The 18,758-nt window shown below is 43.9% G+C and overlaps 1 protein-coding gene and 1 long non-coding RNA gene across 3 annotated transcripts in view; one reads left to right on the top strand and one right to left on the bottom strand.

Moving 5' to 3' along the window:
- Positions 1 to 1,512, bottom strand: part of LOC123799810 (uncharacterized) — a 58,295-nt gene extending 56,783 nt beyond the window's left edge. For both annotated transcript variants that reach the window (XR_015725280.1, XR_006781712.2), the window contains exon 1: positions 1,379 to 1,512. This is a non-coding gene — a long non-coding RNA (uncharacterized LOC123799810). The remainder of the gene's footprint in view (positions 1 to 1,378) is intronic.
- Positions 1 to 17,672, top strand: part of ARHGEF33 (Rho guanine nucleotide exchange factor 33) — a 40,961-nt gene extending 23,289 nt beyond the window's left edge. Inside the window, exons 12-14 of the mRNA XM_087863720.1 lie at positions 1,743 to 2,547; positions 6,815 to 6,954; positions 13,971 to 17,672. Coding sequence (XP_087719846.1) covers positions 1,743 to 2,547; positions 6,815 to 6,954; positions 13,971 to 14,100 — 1,075 coding nt within the window. The 3' untranslated portion in view covers positions 14,101 to 17,672. The remainder of the gene's footprint in view (positions 1 to 1,742; positions 2,548 to 6,814; positions 6,955 to 13,970) is intronic.
- The last annotated feature ends 1,086 nt before the right edge of the window (positions 17,673 to 18,758 follow it).

The raw sequence follows: 18,758 nt of genomic DNA, 5'->3' as shown, positions 1-18,758 counted from the left end.
GCTACTTTTGAAACCAGGATTTCTGGAAAGATAAGGGAAACTAAAACTCAAAATTCCAAACCCCAGCACTCTGTCAAATACAGACATTTTTCATAGAAGTAATTCCTTAGACTATAATTTCTGCTTTGGGTTTTATTACCTTAAGGAAAATTTAGTTTTATTATCTTAAGGAAAATTTGAAGTTTTAGCTACTTTTCTAAAATTACAATGAAGTAAGAGGTAGGCAACTGAGATTATTTCAATTTTTAATCGCTACAATTTTTTAAATGCCAATTACAATCATTGGAAGGAGTATCTGATCAGTAATGCAAAATAAACCATTTCCTTGTTCTGCCTTCATCTCTTAAAATTGAGAATGATATATCATCTAAAGACATAAGCGTAAATATGGAGAGACAGAGATATTCCATAAACATTCTGGACCTATGAGACATTAACCTTTCTATAAATAGAGCCCAGGAAGATTTCCTTCCTATAGAGAAAATCCCACAAATCCTGTAGGGGAGAACTCCATACAGAAAAAAATACCTTTCATGGGTGGAGAGTGGGAAAGAGATAGGCAGGAAGAGGGTGTTTACTTTGTGGGTCACTTCAGCTTTTATGACAATGATAAAGCTATCTACTTTGAAGTGCAGCAAATAGAGCCAAAACAATCCCTAGAGATTATACCCAGACCAAAAAGATGGCTGCCATTGCACTCCGTGTTGGGAAAATGGCCAGTAAAAAATTTAACAATTTTCCAAGTGAAAAGACAATTCAAGTTAGGTCAATATTTCATTTTATCATTTCTTTTCACCTTTGAGTGTGAGACCTCGTTTTCATCTTAAGTTCACTGTTTTTTCTTTATAATACATCTGCATTTTTAATGCATTTTTGGTGGTAGAATTAATAAATATAAATAAATAAAAGGTTGGGTCTGCGTGTAGTTATGGACTCACATCTGCCTGGCAATTACCTTCCACCAGAACTGGCAAATCCCATCCAATCTGATGTGTATGCTACCCTAATATCCTACGTAAATTATTCATTATTCATGGTTAAACATGAAATTGGGCATATTTAGAGTGAGAGCCTTTTCATTTTGGTGGTTGTTCCTGTCGGTCAAAGTTTGAGACAACTTTATACAGCATGCTCTACAGCCACAAAATTTTTTAGTTTTTTATTGTGAAAACGTCAAATATGTACAAAAGTAAAGTGTACAGTGAACCCCATATACCATCATCCAGATTCAACAGTTTTCAAGGCTGTACCACATTTATTTCATTTAGAAATTTAATTGTTCTTAGGCGTTTAGATCCAGGAGTCGAACAAAAGTTCTTTGCATCATTTGGTTTCATAACGCTAGGGCAAAAAAAGGAGAGGAGAGAAAAGGAGGTACCTTGGGGCTCTGGCCACGTGGTGGGCGGGTCAGAGCTTCCACGTGCGGAGGGACGACCATCCTTGGCTAGCCTGCCATCTCTGTGCCAAGCCTGCTTGCTCTGACAGATACTTCGGTCATGTGCTTCACAGATGGCGTTTTCACCCTCCCACGTGGGGGACCAGGGCTCATGGGGACTCCTTAGCTGTAGAAGCCCATGGAGTTTGGTAGGTGACACACGAAGGCACCTAGGAGGGCAGAGAGGAGAGGAACCATTAGTTGTGCGTCTTAGCAGCAGCTGGCAGAGGCGTGTTGCTCCCAGCCTCGTGCTTCGGGGAGAGGCCTGCACTAACCAACCGTATTGTATTCCGTTTCCCCTTTAAAGACACTTGATGCCCCCAGTGAAGAAAAGCCAACAACAGCAAAGCTTGATGGAGAGCATGCAGCCCGGGAAGCCCAGTGAGTGGGAGATGGAGAGCAGAAAGCACGAGAGGCCCGAGAGCCTCCTGGCGCCGGCGCAGTTCTGTGCGGCTGAGCAGGACGTGAAGGCGCTCGCCGGGCCCCTGCAGGCCATCCCCGAGATGGACTTCGAGCCCTCACCCGCCGAGCCGCTGGGCAACGTGGAGCGCTCCCTGCGCGCCCCGGCCGAGCTCCTGCCCGACGCCCGCGGCTTCGTGCCCGCGGGCTACGAGGAGTTCGAGTACGGCGGCGAGATTTTCGCGCTGCCCGCGCCCTACGACGAGGAGCCGTTCCAGGCCCCGGCCCTCTTCGAGAACTGCTCGCCCGCCTCTTCCGAGTCCAGCCTGGACATCTGCTTCCTGCGGCCCGTCAGCTTCGCCATGGAGGCCGAGCGGCCCGAGCACCCGCTGCAGCCGCTGCCCAAGAGCGCGACGTCGCCGGCGGGCAGCAGCGGCGCGTACAAGCTGGAGGCGGCGGCGCAGGCGCACGGCAAGGCCAAGCCGCTGAGCCGCTCGCTCAAGGAGTTCCCGCGCGCGCCGCCCGCCGAGGGCGTGGCTCCGCGCCTCTACAGCACGCGCAGCAGCAGCGGCGGCCGCGCGCCGCTCAAAGCCGAGCGCGCCGCGCAGCCGCACGGCCCGGCCGCCGCCGCCGCAGTGGCAGCCGCCCGCGGCGCGCCCCGGACCTTCTTCCCCCAACAGAGGTCCCAAAGCGAAAAGCAGACCTATTTGGAAGTAAGGAGGGTAAAGTAAAACCAAACCCAAACCCACAGTGCCGGCAGCCCCGGGCCTAGATCTCCAGGGAGCAGCCTGGGCTCCCCTAGCGTGGAGGGGAAAGCGGGCTGGCCAGAGGGGGAGCGGAGGCCGCCGGGGGAGAGCCCCGGTCCGAGGCTTGTCCCTCAGGTGGGCCCGGAGGCGAGCGGTAGCTCCCGTTCTGCAGTGCCAGGGCACGAGGGCGTGTCCTGTACGTGTATGTATGACGGCAAAGAGCCAGCAGAGAAGACGGACTCTTAGACCTGTCTACACCGTCACCACCCTGCCCCACACCTCCCCCGTACAAAGTTAGGGGTGTTCTCTGCCTCGCTGCTTAAGCTGCGGCACCTCACAGTTGCACTTCACATTCGAAGCCCTGCACGCTAGTCCCAGACCTGTTTCCTCCTCTGCCGGCACCTTCTCGTGGAAGTGTTCAAAATACTGAACACGGTGTGCCGGCCTGCCGCACTCCCCGAACCCGCACTAGCCTTGCTGGTAGCTAGGGAGGAAGCAGGTTGCCCCGTCTCACTGTGGACTCCCTGCAAAGCCTGCGGCAAATGTGACCGGCAAAGGGTGTCACAGTCCTTTGCCCATTCTACTGGGACAGGGACAACACGATATAGTCAAAGACGCCTTGACCCCCAAATACCTTCTTGGCGCCCAAATCAATGTTTAGTATTTTGATATCTAACGTTGCTCTCTGCAAGCCTTGGGACGTTTAAAGGGGTGTTTAAGTACATATCCATGGAAGGGCTAGTAGATCCTGAGCAAACAATTTCTCTGCATGTGATTGGAACAACGCAATTTCTGATTAAGCAGAGAGGAACAGGATAGCTTTGACCTTTGCCACCATTCTTCTTGTTTAACCTCGTTTGAAGAGTAGTGGTTAGGGTTTACAGGGCAGCTCTGTATTGGTACATCATGAAAATGATATAGTCCAGGACTAACTTGCATCAAGCTCTGGAGACCTTTTGCCTAGGCTAGAGGAGGTTTTTCCAGGAATCAGGGCCCTGTGATCCACCTATTCCCATTTCCAAGTGAGTGCGGACAGATTGAGGATCACTGACTCCTTTCATTCATTCATTTTCAGCAACACTGAGCACCTGCCTCCCACCGGGCTCTGTGCTAAGGGCTGAGGGTTCAGAAATGAATGGCACCTAAGTCTCTGCCCTCCAGGACCACTGGCTTATCACAGGAAGGAAACACAGAAACACAGAATTATAATAAATTGTGGGAACACGTGGGAAGGTTATTTAAACCCTGCTGGTGGTCAGACAGGACCTCCTGGATAAATTGAATGTCTGAATTCAATTTTAAAATCTCCCTAAATGAAGAGTGAGGTAGGGAAATAATGAAAAAGGCTCATGAGTCTTTTTTTAAAAAACAGTAGGGTGATGTTTTTCCTCTTGAATACTGTGCCAGGTGGGACTGGTGGACAGCAGGCCCGAGGAACAGGAAGGGTCTGCGTCATGAAGAACCTTTGAGCTTGTAGCCCATTTAGACTCCAGGTATCAAAGTCTGACTGGTTCCTACAGTGGGACCTTTGTATGCTCAGCTAAAGTTGCTGAGATTCCCCAGAGTTCTGAGATTTTTTTTTTCTGGCTTTGATTTTCAACTCTGAACTTTACAAAATTCTATTAGGCAAAATTTCATAGGCAAATCAATCTTCAGCATGTGTCAAAGTTTAGAAGTTCATTAACAAGGGAAGTAGTTAGGAAATAATGCCAATTCAAATTGACTTGAGATGGGCAGATATTTACATATAAAACCTTCTAACTAGTATAGTCTAAGCTGCAAAGAATGCTTTTATTTCACATGTTCATAAGTCTCCCCCCCCCAGTTAATATGTGAAAAAATGGGAGTTCAACAACTGACAGGAAAAGAAAAAACACTAACCAGAAATAACAAAATATATCTGAGAAGCAAACAATGAGTAAAACATTTGTGGCTATTTATCAGACATACCAGATAACAATAAACAATATATTAGGGACTGTTAATCAGACATCCTGGAGAGCAAGTTTCATCCCCTAAAAGTGTCAGACAAGAGTCAAGTCAGTTCAGAAAGTGACACTAAGGAGATGTCAAATAGAGGTCAGTTACAAGAGGCCTTTTCTCTTTCAGTCAATAGTAAATTTTTCAAGCATGTGAATTTTTCACACAAAGTTTACCTTATTATTTCTGTTTTTGGACAAAATTTTTCTTTCTAAAAATTCAGAAGGTGTGGATTGTTAGGAATCCTAGAGAGGTGGAATGCAAAGTCCAAGTGGGCAGAAGCAGTGCGTGTGTGTATGCATGTCGGCAGGCATCTGTACGTGTATATATGTGTTTGTGTGTGCATGTTTGTGTGTGAGTGGTTGAGGTGGAAGTGAGGTGGGATTTTAGGTGCAAAAGATGAACCCTTCAAAAACACTATCTTTAAAGGTGTCAGCTCTTTCTTGTTGAGACGTGTAAAGCTCCAACTATTCCATCTCCTTAAATATACTCTGTGTATCTTCCACCCTTGCCCCGCAGAGCCAGCCAACCCCTGTCTTTAAGAGTCAGGAAAGGAGGCAGTATACTTTAGTGCAAAGAGCACCTACCTGGGTGTCAGGAGATCTGGGTTCTAGTCCCGGCTCTGCTATTGAATAGCTGTGTGCTTTTGGACAATTCACTTGGCATCTCTGTGCCTCCAGTTTTCTCATCTGTAAAAATAAGACAATATATACCTTACCTAACTCACAGCGTTGTTGTGGGGATCAGGCCAAATAAGATAAAGTATGTGAATATGCTTTGTAAAGTACGGAATGCTATACAAATGCAAGATATTATCAAGATCATCATTGCACAGAGAGATTTTCCTTAAACTCCATATACTTAGTTCCTAACAGTCCCTAAAAGCCCAGTTTTCAAAGTGTGGTCCTTAGGGTAGTAATAAATGCATTTATTACGTGGGAGCTTATTGTAATTGCAGAATTTGGGCTCCACCCCAGACCTACTGAATCAGAGTCTGCATTTTAGCAAGATTCTCAGGTGACTCATATAAACATTAAGTGCAGGTGGGCAGGAGCATACCCTAAACCACTGGTTTTTAAAATCTAAGTGTGCATCAGGATTACCTAGACCTAACTCCAGAGTTTCTGATTTCCAAAAGTCTGGTTGGGTTTCAGGGCTCTACATTTTAAATAAAAACTCCAGTTGATCCTGTTGCCCCGGGACCACTTTGAGAAATGCCACACTAAGCCATCAAGATGTTGCTCTCCATAGTTTAGTAACGAATCTTAGCGTCTCAGAGAAACTCTACATCTGCTACTGTAACTCCAAGTTAAATTTTCAATGTCAAACCATGTTTCCTGAAAAAAAAAATCATCCCCATGCCTCACTTCACTGTCAGCAAGTAGTCAGTCACTCATCCAATTCATGAAAGTTTCAGGGTGGTTTTTGCTTTGACTCCTTGGGTTCTCTTCTGTGGTTCAAAATTAAGCAGCTATTTTAGGTTGCTTTTGTCTCAGTCACCTCACAGTAAACATTTCATTCATATGGAACATAAATATAAGTGCATATCTTTTATTTAGCACATCTCACACTTAAAAAGTAACTAGAAAGTTCACAGAAGATAGAGCCTTATTTTTTATTAAGTTTTACTTTACACTGTACATACCATGAATTAAGAATGACAAAAACTATACTAAAGGCGTATTTGCAGGTTGGAAGTGTGTGGCAGGCACACATACACGCATGCACGTACGTGCCCATATAGACAAGGTTGACTTCTATTTCTAAACAGATCTGACCCCGCAAAACCTCCTTCCCTCATTTATGTCTAAAATGGAGAGTTAGGAACATGAGTTTAAAACTAGCATTACAACAAAGGAACTGCCCTATTTTGTAGAAAGAGAAACATTCCCAGAGACATGAGGGGCCCATTGTTTTCCAGCAAGACAGGATTGGTGCCAGACTAGGAAGTTACTCTCCAGACCCTTTAGATACAGGCTAACTCCCCTTATGTCCTGATCTTTAATTGTTTTTATGCCGTAATCCTACTCTAAGACTGTTTGCCTTGATACGTACAAAATACTTCTGCACTCAGCGGAAGGTTATCCTCTTTTCAACTTCTAATAAGCATAGGTTTGCTTTAGTTGGAATAGGGTGCTCACCGTTAGTCTTTGGGGTGGGAGAGGAAAGTGACAAAGTTAAAAAAAAATTGTCCCAGTCAGGATAACGTTAACTTTGGAAAGAGTAAATAAACACCCCTCTTTTATATTTTCAGGAGATGCATTTAGAAGACACCACCAGATTCTGTCCAAAGGAAGAAAGAGAAAGCGAACAAACATCTTTCAGCGATCAAAACCCCAGGCAAGACCAGAAAGGGGGCTTTCGGAGCTCCTTCCGCAAGCTCTTTAAAAAGAAGTGAGTAGCCCTTAGACAAGACAGCATTGTAACTCATTTCCCTTTGGGCTAAGTCTTGGGGTTTTAACAGTAATAAGTTTTAAGTAGCCTGGTTTCACACAACAGCTTCAAGCTCAGTGCCTGCAGCCAATAGCCACGATTCCGTCAGGTGAAGATGTTTCTCATTGTAATCTAGAGTAAAAGCAAACTCAGCCCTGTCCTCTGCCTCTTTTAGCTCCACTTCCTTGTTCCCAAAATCACGTGTCTGAGAAGAGTAAGCCGAGTCAGTCCCCAGGGGAATGAGCTGGTGACAATCAAATCCCTTTAGACTGGGAGGCCTGGGATCCACTGTTGCAGTTGGGTGTAATGGGTGCTCCATCCAAATCTCCCCACCTGTGGAGAGTTTTCCAAGGCATCTCAGCACTTCTGCCTGTGGGAGTCTATAGTTATCCTGGATGCTAGTACATGTTTATTGGGACTTTCGCTAGTGTTTTCCTTAGCAGAAATGACGGAATGGATTTGGCTTGGGCCCTAGTTAAAAATAATAATAATAATAAATCGCTTTAATGACGTTTCCGTACTCCATAGGAGGCAGAAAACAAGACATTTCCCTTCTGTGGTCCTTCTAAGACTCTAAGTCCTTGTTGTAGGAAATCACCCACCAGGCATTTTGGCCAGCATTTATCGGCACTGTCTTACAGACTGGGAGGTGGTGGCCAAACCCCAGCATGAAACGTAAGGAAGAGAGGTTTGAGCATTTAGCATTTGACCTGAAAGGAGTTCTCCAGTCTAGCCATTGCCCGTCTGGGAGACTGCTGTTTCTTATCTGCACTGGTCCTCACGCCATCTCCCCCTCCCTTAGAGAGATTTTCCCTGCTACTCAGTTTCTCTGGGGGAGAGGAGGTTCTTTCAGTCAGTTTTAAACGTTTCGTGGATGGGAAAGTTAAAGACACTATAGCTGCCTTTGGAGAGTTGCTGATAAGTGAGGAAGTTGAGGGACATCACTTTCTCCTTGAGGGTAGAAGTTACTGGCTGATTTAGATAATGGTCTTGATGGAAGAGTTGGGGGCAGGCCTGGAGTGAGGACTCTTTTGGATGGTTTGTCTAATTTTTCTCCCATGGGGAGGGTGGTACCGAGATTAGAGGATCTCTGAGTGTGGGTCCCTTCCTGTTGTTACTGGAAGAATGAGGAAGAGAAAGAGAGCAATAGTATTGCATTAGACACAGTACTACTCCACAAAGTCCCCTTTCAGTTTTGCTAAGGTACGTGTGACTGTTGCTAGATCCCCTTTATGCAGAGGGTGAGGAGTTAAGACTCGTATCCCTCTCTTTACATTCATAGATTAGACTTTTTCTTGGCCCAGTGCCTTCCTCTGTCGTGTTTGGCCAGGGTGGAGAGACCTGGAAGCAGACAACCCTCCAGGCTAACCTTAGGATTTAGGCTCCTAAATCCTTCTCAGGACTCCTAAGATAGGCACTGCTTAAGCCTATCTTTTTTCTAGACCACAGTATTCCCAAAACAAATAGCCACTTTTTGCCCACTGCCATTTATAATGAGTGGGTACTGTCTGTTGGAAAACAGGGAGCCATGGACTCACCGCTGGTTCCTTTACAAATTCCCATTTTTCAGAGCAATGTAAGAAGATGCTCTGCCAGTTACTTGAGGCAGAGGGAGTAGTCTTGTCCCCTCTGTATCAAGGGGGCGGAGCTAGGAGTGGGTAAGAGGAAGAACTTTCTAAAAATGCAGGTGCTGGAACTGGAGCTGGCTGTCTCATGAGGGAGTGGGTTCTCCTGAGTAGAAGCTAGATGACCCTGGTCAGGGTGCTAATGGAAGGGGTTCCTGCACTGAGTGGGAAATTGCCCGAGATAAGCACCTGAGTCCTTTCTAGTGCTAAGATTTGCTTTATCTGTACTTTGGCTTTGTTTTAGATCAATCTGAGTAATCACATCTTTTTAACACCTGGAACAAGAAATTAATATGGCGTTGGGACCTATAATTTTAAAGACTCACCATTGGAAGACCTGATTTTACCTTTCTGTAGCCCTCCCACCGCCCCCCGCCCCCAGCCCTTGGCACAATGCTGAGGACTAGCTGTGGACTCTCCAAATTCCTGTTGGTTAATTGCTTTCAGTCTTCTTGCACCTTTTGGGGGTCCTTCTTAGAGGGTTAAATGGATCTCCGCAGTCCTCTTCTCCTTTCTCATAGATCAGTCCCTCCTGCATCAATCACAATGCCGCCACCAGTCCTGCTGCTGCCTTTGTATTTAAAATCTGAAGTGGTGTATGAATGCAAGTGAAGGGGCTGCCGCACAGATGGCTGCTCCCTCTGGCAGGCTCTCCTGGCTTTGAACATGTGGGGTAGGATCGTGAGCACCCCCAGGTGATATCTGCATATCACCGGTGTCAGGGAGCTGCAGTGGGCGCCTTGGGACTCTGCACAGGGTAAAGAAGCCTGAGTAGCTTCTCCTGAGTGTTCTCATGTAAGAACCACGGGAAGTTTGCTCCATTATGCTAAGACAGAGAGGAAGGGCAAAAAGGTCCCAGTGTAGCACAGAAAGGTCAGCAGCTCTTAACTCAGATGAGAACGTACCATTCTTCTCAGTAGTTAAGCATTCTTTCTTATATGCATGTGCTGTATGAGACACTTGTATAGGAATTGTAATGACATAATCCCAGCTGTTATGTAGGAACTTGCACTCTGAAGTCAGGCATGTGGACAGATACAGGGAGGAACCAGAAAGAGACATTTAGCTCCTTCTCCTCCCATGTGTCGGGAGGTCAGGCTGGCAGCAAGCCCTGTGACTTTAGGAAGTGGTTAATCCTGGGTACTGGAACCATGCCACAACCTGGCCTCAGAGATCCAAAATGGACTAGTGCCAGAACAGCCACCTGTGTCACATTTGGGGCTCGCTGCCTGCCTCCCCCACAGCCCTCTGGAGGCTCATTCCTGTCTACACTGATACCCTTTTTGTATCCATAGGGGCTTGTTTGGCTGGTGGCCCCACACACCCAGAGTGCTGCTTCGGGACGAAGCTAGGCATGGAGCCAGATGCAGCAGAAAACCCGAGAAAGGGTTCTCTTCCCTCTGAGGCTGGGAGGGCCGAATGCTCAGACCCACAAGGATTCAAAAGGGAGAGTCAAGTTGACATCATTAAAAAAAAAATCCTGAAAAGTGCCCAAGATATTTGGAGAGAAGGTTGATGCTCTGATTATTTCTGTCTCAGGCACATTTGTCCTGGGTAGATACCAGGTCACATGTCCCTGAAAGCTGCCCAGAACTGATCAGAATAAAGACTACATATCTAAAGCTTGAAAATGTTAAGTGACTTTAAAAATTTTTAATGAAGATCTTAGAAGCCAGGAACAGACCTAATGTGATAGGCTGATGCTGGACTGAATCCTTAGCTCTGTGCCTTTGAGCAGGGAGTAAGGCAAACTGTCCCATTCTGGAAGGCTGTATATGGGGGCTGTTCAAGACTTACGTCTAGACTACTCTGAAGTGTGAGGCACATACTACTTTATACATAAATCTTGCACTTAGTTTATTAAGTATTCTTGGTTGGGGCCGTGGCACAGAAGAAGAGGATTACGTAAGACAGTTTAGGGGTAGAGAGTATAGAGGCTCTTTTATCCTCAAATTTGGGGGGTGTGGAAGAAAAAGAATATGGCTTCCAAATGATTAATTCTGCTTCCTCACCCATTCTCTTCCTCTTTAACATTTTATAACTTATATACCTCAGACTGTTTCCTTCCTACATCATCACCTTCCCTGCACCAATCACATCAGAATCTCTCCATTTTTGTAATCACACAGACAGAATACTTCTACAGGGCCCCATGTCATTGAACATCAGTGAGTCCTCTTCTTTTGGTGTCTTACCTGCTGGTTCTGTACATGCCCAGCCTCGGCTATGGAACAGACCATGTAATGGAAAGCAGGACTACTAAAGAACTAATTGATAATTTACTCCACCTTCTTCTTTACCTCCTCACAGCCTATCTTACGTCCTTCTCCCATTTCTTACCCACTCAGGCTCCTCTCTCATCTCCCATCTCATTTCGCTACATCACTTCAAAATTAAAGGAGATGGTTGAAGGCATAACATTTTAGATGACTTAAACCTCATTACAAATGTGTCTTAATAGGTCATTTGAAATCCATCACTAAGTTAAGGGTCTTTAGTGTACTAGGTTCTGTCTAGCACAAAAGAAGTAAAAGACATAGTTGTAGCCCATTAGAAACTTACAGTTCAAAGGTAAGGGTAACCTAGCTGACGGTTTAGGACCTAGAACATAGTAAGCACTCAACAAACATACAGTAAGTGAATGCTCATTTGTCACCCTGTTGATTACCACCACTGACTGATTTGGGTGACAGGATGGGTGTTCCCCTGTTCCCTTACTTTTCATGTGCAGGTCTCCTAAAGCTTGCACAGGAGACGGTCTTTCCCATCAGAAAGCCAGCCCTTCTTAGGTCAGAGGGTTCCACGGCACTGGATTCTACTCCTCTTCCCAGCTCCAGATAAACTTACAAGGCTTATTTGTAGCAGATGTATACTTGTATGACCTACCCAGCTTGTTATTTTCTTTGTCTCTGTGGACTGAGTGGAGGGAAGCGTAGCAACAGGTTATTCTCTTTCCATCAAACACTTGGATTGCTATGCGTCAGAACGTACTGGCAGCCACTGTACCCTTATCCAGCAAGCATTTGCTTTCCTTTCCCTCTAATGTCTGCTCAGATCTGCCCTGCTATCAACCAAAATGGCCCCAGGAGCTCAAAAGCCATTTCCGTTTTATAGATGAAGGGAATAAAAGCAAATACACTGGCCCCTTCTCCTAGGTTCTGCAGGTTATTTCCCAGTAATTTAGGTATACATTACTTCGAAGCCTAATAGCCACACATTTGGAGGAGTCCAAATGGCCACATACTACAAAGCGGTCAGTTAAAATTATCTTTAAAAGGATAAAAATAAGCTTATAGTCATGGCTACAGTAGAATGCTGGATTTTGAAAAGGATTAGCAAGTTAGCCATTAGTTAATTAATAGTTAATATCAAGAAATGCAGAGAAATTCACATACTTGGAGACACAGAGAAAGTGGTTTGTGAGAAGAGCGGTTAAAAAAAGAAAATACTGAGCTGAGTTTGTGGACTTTGAAAACTAGACAGGGCGATTTTGGCATTTGTTTCAGAAATGGGAACGCAACTGGTGAAGATTTCTGTGGTCCTTGGGGCTGGTGGTGACATCAAAGCTTTCCCATTTCCAGGTAAACACTAAACAGTTGCATGTTGGAACCATCAAAGTATGACATACTGGGTTTTGGAGAGCTCAGATGTAGCTAAGAGGGGGAAATGTGAGGTAAAGATTTTAAGTTTTGACTAATGATTTTCTGATGAGAAACTGCCATATGGGGGAACCATTCAGAAGAAACACCAGCCAGATTCAAATCTTGCTTCCTATTTCCCACCCCAAAATCTATAGGCATTCCTAGCCTTCCGGATAGCAGAAGATATGGGGAAAGAATAAAATTGCCAAAAATATACTTCCTAACATTTTGATTTGTTAGGAAGATGATTTGAACTGTAGGTAGGCGGGGATTCTGAGTTGAGAAAAGGTGTGGAGTTTTAGGGTGGGGCATGTGGAGGCTGTTTCAAGGGAGAGTTCCAAGGGGGATTTTGAAAAGGAAAAAGGACTTTCACCCCACCAGATAAGAAATAATCTTATCTGATGAGTACGCAGACGGACTGGTATTGAGAGAAAGAATAGCTTCTCCTCTGTGCACTGGGGTGTAGTGGAAAAGTGCTTCTTCCTGACTGGAAGTAGAAAACATGGTGGGCAGCTCTGGCTTCATCTGTGATACCAAGTATCAGGGTGAATAGTAAGAAAATCCAGTCAGTCATCAGGTTTCCAGATATCAGGATTTTAGTCTTTGTGTGGATCCAACTTCTTTCCTTGAATAATGTAAAGGGGTGTTTGAATTCTGCCCAATGAGTTCAGTGGATGATAGAGTCACAATTAACTTACCTAACAACAACAGTGAGGACTCATAGCATACCAAAGAGAGTGAAAGAACTTACCCTTCTTTTGTGGATAGTGGAAGCATGCCTGATTCTGCCTCAGCACATGGGGAACTTGTTCAGTTGTGTAGGAGCTTTGGACAAAGAACTTCATGTCTAACATCACTTCCATACATCCTGCATGAGGTCTTTTGATATTGGTTCTTAGTCAGTGGGCTAGTTCTACCCATTCTAGCTCAGAGTTTAAGTTAGCCAAAGGTCCCCAGCCTAGCTTATCAGAGGTTATTTCCAGAAAGCCTCCTCCCTCCAGGGACTTCTGACATGAACAAACTGGAGAAGGTGCAGAGCTGGAATGGATTACCCAACTGGCTTAACCAAGATAAAGGAAGAATGCACCCTCGACTGGGGACTCAATTGGACTGATTTGAGTTGTTGACTATTGATTGGGCTTGGTCTCCTTTGTGGTGGTTGAGATTATAGCATCTCCTCAATCTGACTACTGTACGAATTTCTGCATTCTACCAAATGTAGCATATATGTGTGGTTGGCTTCAATAAATCTTTCATTTAAAAATGAAAACAAGCAAAAGCAAGAGTTTGTAATGTAATGCCCAAATTCAGTAACGGCCCTTGATAGATAACCTTGGTTGAGAACAATGAATTCCATCCATTTTAATTTAAGGGCCTTGGTAATTTCTGGAGTAGTTACTTTGTTGAATCAAAAATAGGATTTCCTAAATTTTCTGAGCTTTTATTTCCCTTTTACAACGTTATACACAATATCTTACACTAACATACACAGTTGTCACAATTGTCTCCATAAAGCGTTAGAAAGATACTCTCTTTATGTTCGTTGCAAATTTTAGTTACACATGTCCTGAGTCATGAAATTGAAGGGAAGTAAAAATTATTCCAGATCTAAGAGGCAACTGTTTAACAAATGCAAAACAATTTGGATAAAATATCTGAAAACAATTAAAACCAAATCAACCTGTACTTTATCTGTGTGCTGAGATTTTAGGTCCAGTGGATCAGAATACAGGGAAAAAACTAATGAGAGTCCCTCAATGGATCCTTCACCCACCAAACAAGATTTCTTCAGAAACCGACTTGCTCTTGCAAATGACCTTGACCAAGGAACAGCTGTGTAAAACATACTTAAAGTTGTATTGTCAAGTGGTAAGATGAGGATAAAAAGCTTGTATATATCTGTGTAGGAATATATATATATATATATATTGATGTATAAATCCCTGAGGAAAACTAATATAAATACTTACATATGAAACTAAATCAACATACAAGACATTGAAGAGATGAAGATTAGTCTATGGTTGAGAGCTGGCTTTTTGAACCTCAACACTTGGGAAAAGGGAAATGAAGACTTTTCACAGCATTACAGAAACACAGTAAATTTGGAGGAAAATAAATGTTTGTAAGAACAATAACTTCCAACTTGAAGTCATTCCCCCCAATAGAATGTTGAGATGTAACGTGGATGTGAGTTTTCTGCTTCCTAGGCATTTACCTTATGAATTCATCCCAGTGTTCTTAGGCTAATACACACGATGTTAGGGAGCTGTTCTGTCTTGCCGTTTGTCTTTCAAAAACCCCAAGGCAATACCCAACATCCCTTAAGGCAAAGGATCAATGAACAGAGTTGTATTTTACATGTTGCCAATCTGAGTTGTGGAGAATTTGTGCTTAAACCATGATATAGAAGTTTCAGATCTTAGAGACGCATTGATCTCCAAACAGGAAGAGAACCCCGAGAGTAGTAGTTCTCTTCTGTGGTTATGAAAATCAGTACAGGGAACAATGATTTCTCTCGAAACTGGGAGGCCAAAGAAGCATTTTCCCTCACGTGGGTTGTGCTATAGATGAGAACAGTCGAGAGTCTACGTGTTTTTGAGTATTCAGGATTCAAAGATCCACTAGTGACCCCGAGTGTCACATACGCCCACGCACAGGCGGATTGGGAAGAAAGCCCTTACCTAGCTGCATCCTCTTTTTAAAAAGATTTTCTTCAGTCTGTAAAGAAGGTGGCAACAACATCAGTGCTTTAGCGGCTCACACACAGGGGTTGCTACGAAACACCAGGTCAGAATGAAAACTTAGGGCTGTTTTCCAGCAGTGAGCTGTAAAAAAACCAGCGTTCTTGTAGTTCAGAGGAATCGTGGCCATGAGGCTTGCCTGGCTGCGGGGTGATGGAACGTGCTCTGTTTCTACACGGATAGATCCAAGACGGTCCCCATCCTTGGCATGACCCAAATGTAAGAATAATAGAAACCCATTTGGTTTAAACAACTTGTCTCTCTTCCCAGGCAGTCGCCTGTAATAAATTAGAGGCATTTGGTTACTGCTTCTTCAAAATCTTGGCATTCAGACCAACTTTTTTAGAGGCTGTTGCTCTAGGAACGCGCTGTTTGATAGAATCAGGGAAGTTTTACTTCTGAGTGTTACAGGTTTTCTTCTGCTTGTCTGATGATTAATTAGGAACTCATCCATTAGCATTTTGAACAATAGCTGATCTGGAACACTTAAAAGATCACTGCCAAATTTGGGGCATTTCCAGTATTTAGTGTAAGCCAAGCTTTTCATTTTCCTGAAATTAACGAACCCCTTCGAAGTTAGATTTCTCTCCATTAGTAGGCTGAAGGCGGTTTGAGGGCAGTGCCTGAAAGCACAGTGCAGAACTGACTGGACATGGAAAAGTGAAGCACAAGTTACAGTCTTTTAAGTAAAATGTAAAAACAATAACGTTTCTTTCCCCTTTGTAATGTCAATCATAAAAATGATCGATTACTGGGAAGGTTTCAAAACTCTCACACACCTCCCAAATTTTCATTCTGATAACATCTTTTGAAAAAGTCTTGATGTTACATCTGTAGCACAACTCAGTTTTGTTATATTTTATGAAACTAGCCTATAAAACTCGTAATAGTTAGTGCTGCTACTCTCTCCTTCACCCGATACCTGGGTTTTTCTTGTAGCTTTCTAACTGCCCCCAAGAGCTGTCTGTTCCCATCAATCCTACACATCTCTAACACATTAATATTCCTGAATACTGAATTGTGTGAAACTATCTGAATGTTCTTACTTGTCAAATTCTGAACATCCAAGGTTGTCCTACTCTCCAGTATGGCTCCCAGTCTTTTCTCTGGCTGCCATCTCCCACTTCGCCGGCCTGCTGGACTACTGTGCCTCAGCCAAGCTGGGCTTCTATTGCCCACTGGCGGGCCATGCACCTTGCTTCAGGCCTTTCCCCAGCCTCCTTCCTCCCTGCCAGTCTTCGAGGTCCAGTTTAAGTCCGCCATCTTTCTGTGGTCTCTGGTGCTGTAACTTGTCTATCTTTTGATGTGTTTTGTCTTGTCTTCCCAAGAAGAATGTAAGTCCCTTCAAGGGAAGGAACTATGACGAACTGTGATGTACATTTTAAAATTCCTTTCCACCTCTAGAATAGTACACAGTAGGCTACAGAGGATAATTTCTACTCATAATTCGACAAAGAGCTTCAGGGTTGTCACTTTACCTTCCTGCCTTTCTTTTTTTAAAAGAAAAATATCAAAGAAATAAAATACAGTTGTCTTCAGAAGCAGTTTTTGCTTAAAGGCAAAAGGCACTGCTGCCACTTTCACAGCCTCTAGACGTAGAAAACATCCCTCCACTTAAAAAAAAAAAGGTTGCTACTTTTTTCTCTGTTGTCCTGGCTTGTTTCATCATCTTACTATGTAGTATTGTATAAACTGACAGCAGAGATAGGATCTTTAATGAAATTTCTTAATGACATCTAATGTTTCAGTAAGGATGAAGTCAGGGTGAGAAAGAGTCTTGCAATTCCTGCATCTGGGTGATCCAGTCTCCTGGAGAAGTGCAGTTTAAGCAGAAGGCCACAGCTGTCTTCTGGAAGTGTCGGGGTTCATAAGCAGAAAGAACCACTCCACCGAAAGATGAGGGGGATGTTTCTGCACAGGTCGGGAGCAGCACCCGGTCCCTTCTGCGGCCTGGTGTGGTCTGTGTCCAAGCCCAAGCAAGGATCGCCCTGCTTTTCTGACTCCGAAGCTGGAACCTTGGAGAAGAGGGATTTGCGGACCAGTGCTCTGGGGTTCCCTGCAGGGGGTGGTTTCATCACGGGACAAATGGTTTAAACCTGTTGGAGACTTGAAAGCAGAATGTTTCATGTTTGTCCAGGGAAAACCCTTTGAGTAGTGCTTTCTATAGTATCTCGTGTCTCGTTCACTTACCTTCTTCAAGTCTTTACCAATGCGTTTCTTTCTCCGTGAGGGCACTTGTAAAAATTCAGATTTCTGGGTCCTAGCTCAGTCCCTTTATTGGAATATTTGTGAGTGGGGCCCAGGCATCTGCATTTTAAATGCACTGAGGTGATTCTTTGGCCCACTGACATTTTAGAGCCATTACCTCTTAGACCAACAAATTGAATGATCTAGTATGTAAACTTCAGCACTCAGATTCTATCCATAGGTGGAAATTGAAGACAGAATAAAGAGTTGATTACACTTACCTTGAACAGAAAGTTGGTAGTTCATCAAAACCTAAATGAATCTTTCTGAATTCTTACATTTATCATCTGTGACCTTTACTATCACATACAATAAGATTTTGGTTAAAATATACATGTGCACAGGATTAGTGTTCTTTATAATAAATCGGTAGAATTGATTGTATATTCCAGATTATCGCATGCACTTAGGAAAACAATAAAATGAATGTCATACATTAAGTTGTATAATAAAATTAAATCTAGTTTTCAGACTAAATTTTCTCTTGAAACATCACCATTAATAATTTTCTTCCTGAGCCTAAAACTAGTAATGCTTTTGGGACACTTGGAATTCTCATAGGCTGAAAGTTGATTTAACTTAAAGATGTGAGTGTGGCATTCTGAGCATCTGAGCATACTGGTATTTATGGAATACAGGCCAGTGAGTCTCACGTGGGGGGGAGGGGGGAGAGAAAAGGAACATGAGATATAAAAGAGGTTGAGAAAATTGATAAGGACCTACATATTTTAAGGGAAAAAAATAGAAATTGTTGTGTGACACTAGACCGAAGTTTTAAACATACGTATAAGAACATATGATATGATTTAGGCAATGCTGAGAATGTTGTTTTTGGAGTTTGTCAGACGTGCAAAATAGTCAAGATTTTTCTACCCAAATAGCTTGTTTCCTAAACTTGTTTTCAAAGAGCTTATGCATGCATGATCTTGATAAGGCATCTAAACTTGTTTCTTATCTATAGATTATTTTCTCCCCTCTTGCCTCATTCCCTTCAGAGATGGTAGCATTAAATGCTCATACTTCTGAGCAGGAAAACTGAATGTGTTGTGTTTCTTCCTCATGTATGTAAAGCTGTTCATCTGAAGGCAGTGGGCTCTCCTGTAAAGGCCTGTTGCTGGACGCCGTCGGTGTTTCTAACTGGGTTGTTTCCATTCAGCACTAGGTCACATCCCTTCTCCTCATTATCACATTTTCCAACTGGGACAACGCTTCAGCGTACAAGCATGCTCTTATTTCTCCCATTTTTTTTTTTAAAGATTTTATTTATTTATGTGACAGAGAGACAGCCAGCGAGAGAGGGAACACAGGCAGGGGGAGCGGGAGGGGAAGAAGCAGGCTCCCAGCCGAGGAGCCTGATGTGGGGCTTGATCCCGGGACTCCGGGATCATGCCCTGAGCCGAAGGCAGATGCTTAATGACTGAGCCACCCAGGCGACTCCTATTTCTCCATTTTTTAAGCAAAAGATACCTTGACTGTTGTAGCTATGCCTTACGTGCCTGCTTGCCTTT

The sequence above is a fragment of the Ursus americanus genome, chromosome 7 (genome assembly GCF_024610735.1).
Source record: "Ursus americanus isolate L20-20 chromosome 7, mUrsAme1.1.p, whole genome shotgun sequence".
NCBI lineage: Eukaryota > Metazoa > Chordata > Mammalia > Carnivora > Ursidae > Ursus > Ursus americanus.
This window is presented reverse-complemented; position numbering and strand designations above follow the sequence as displayed.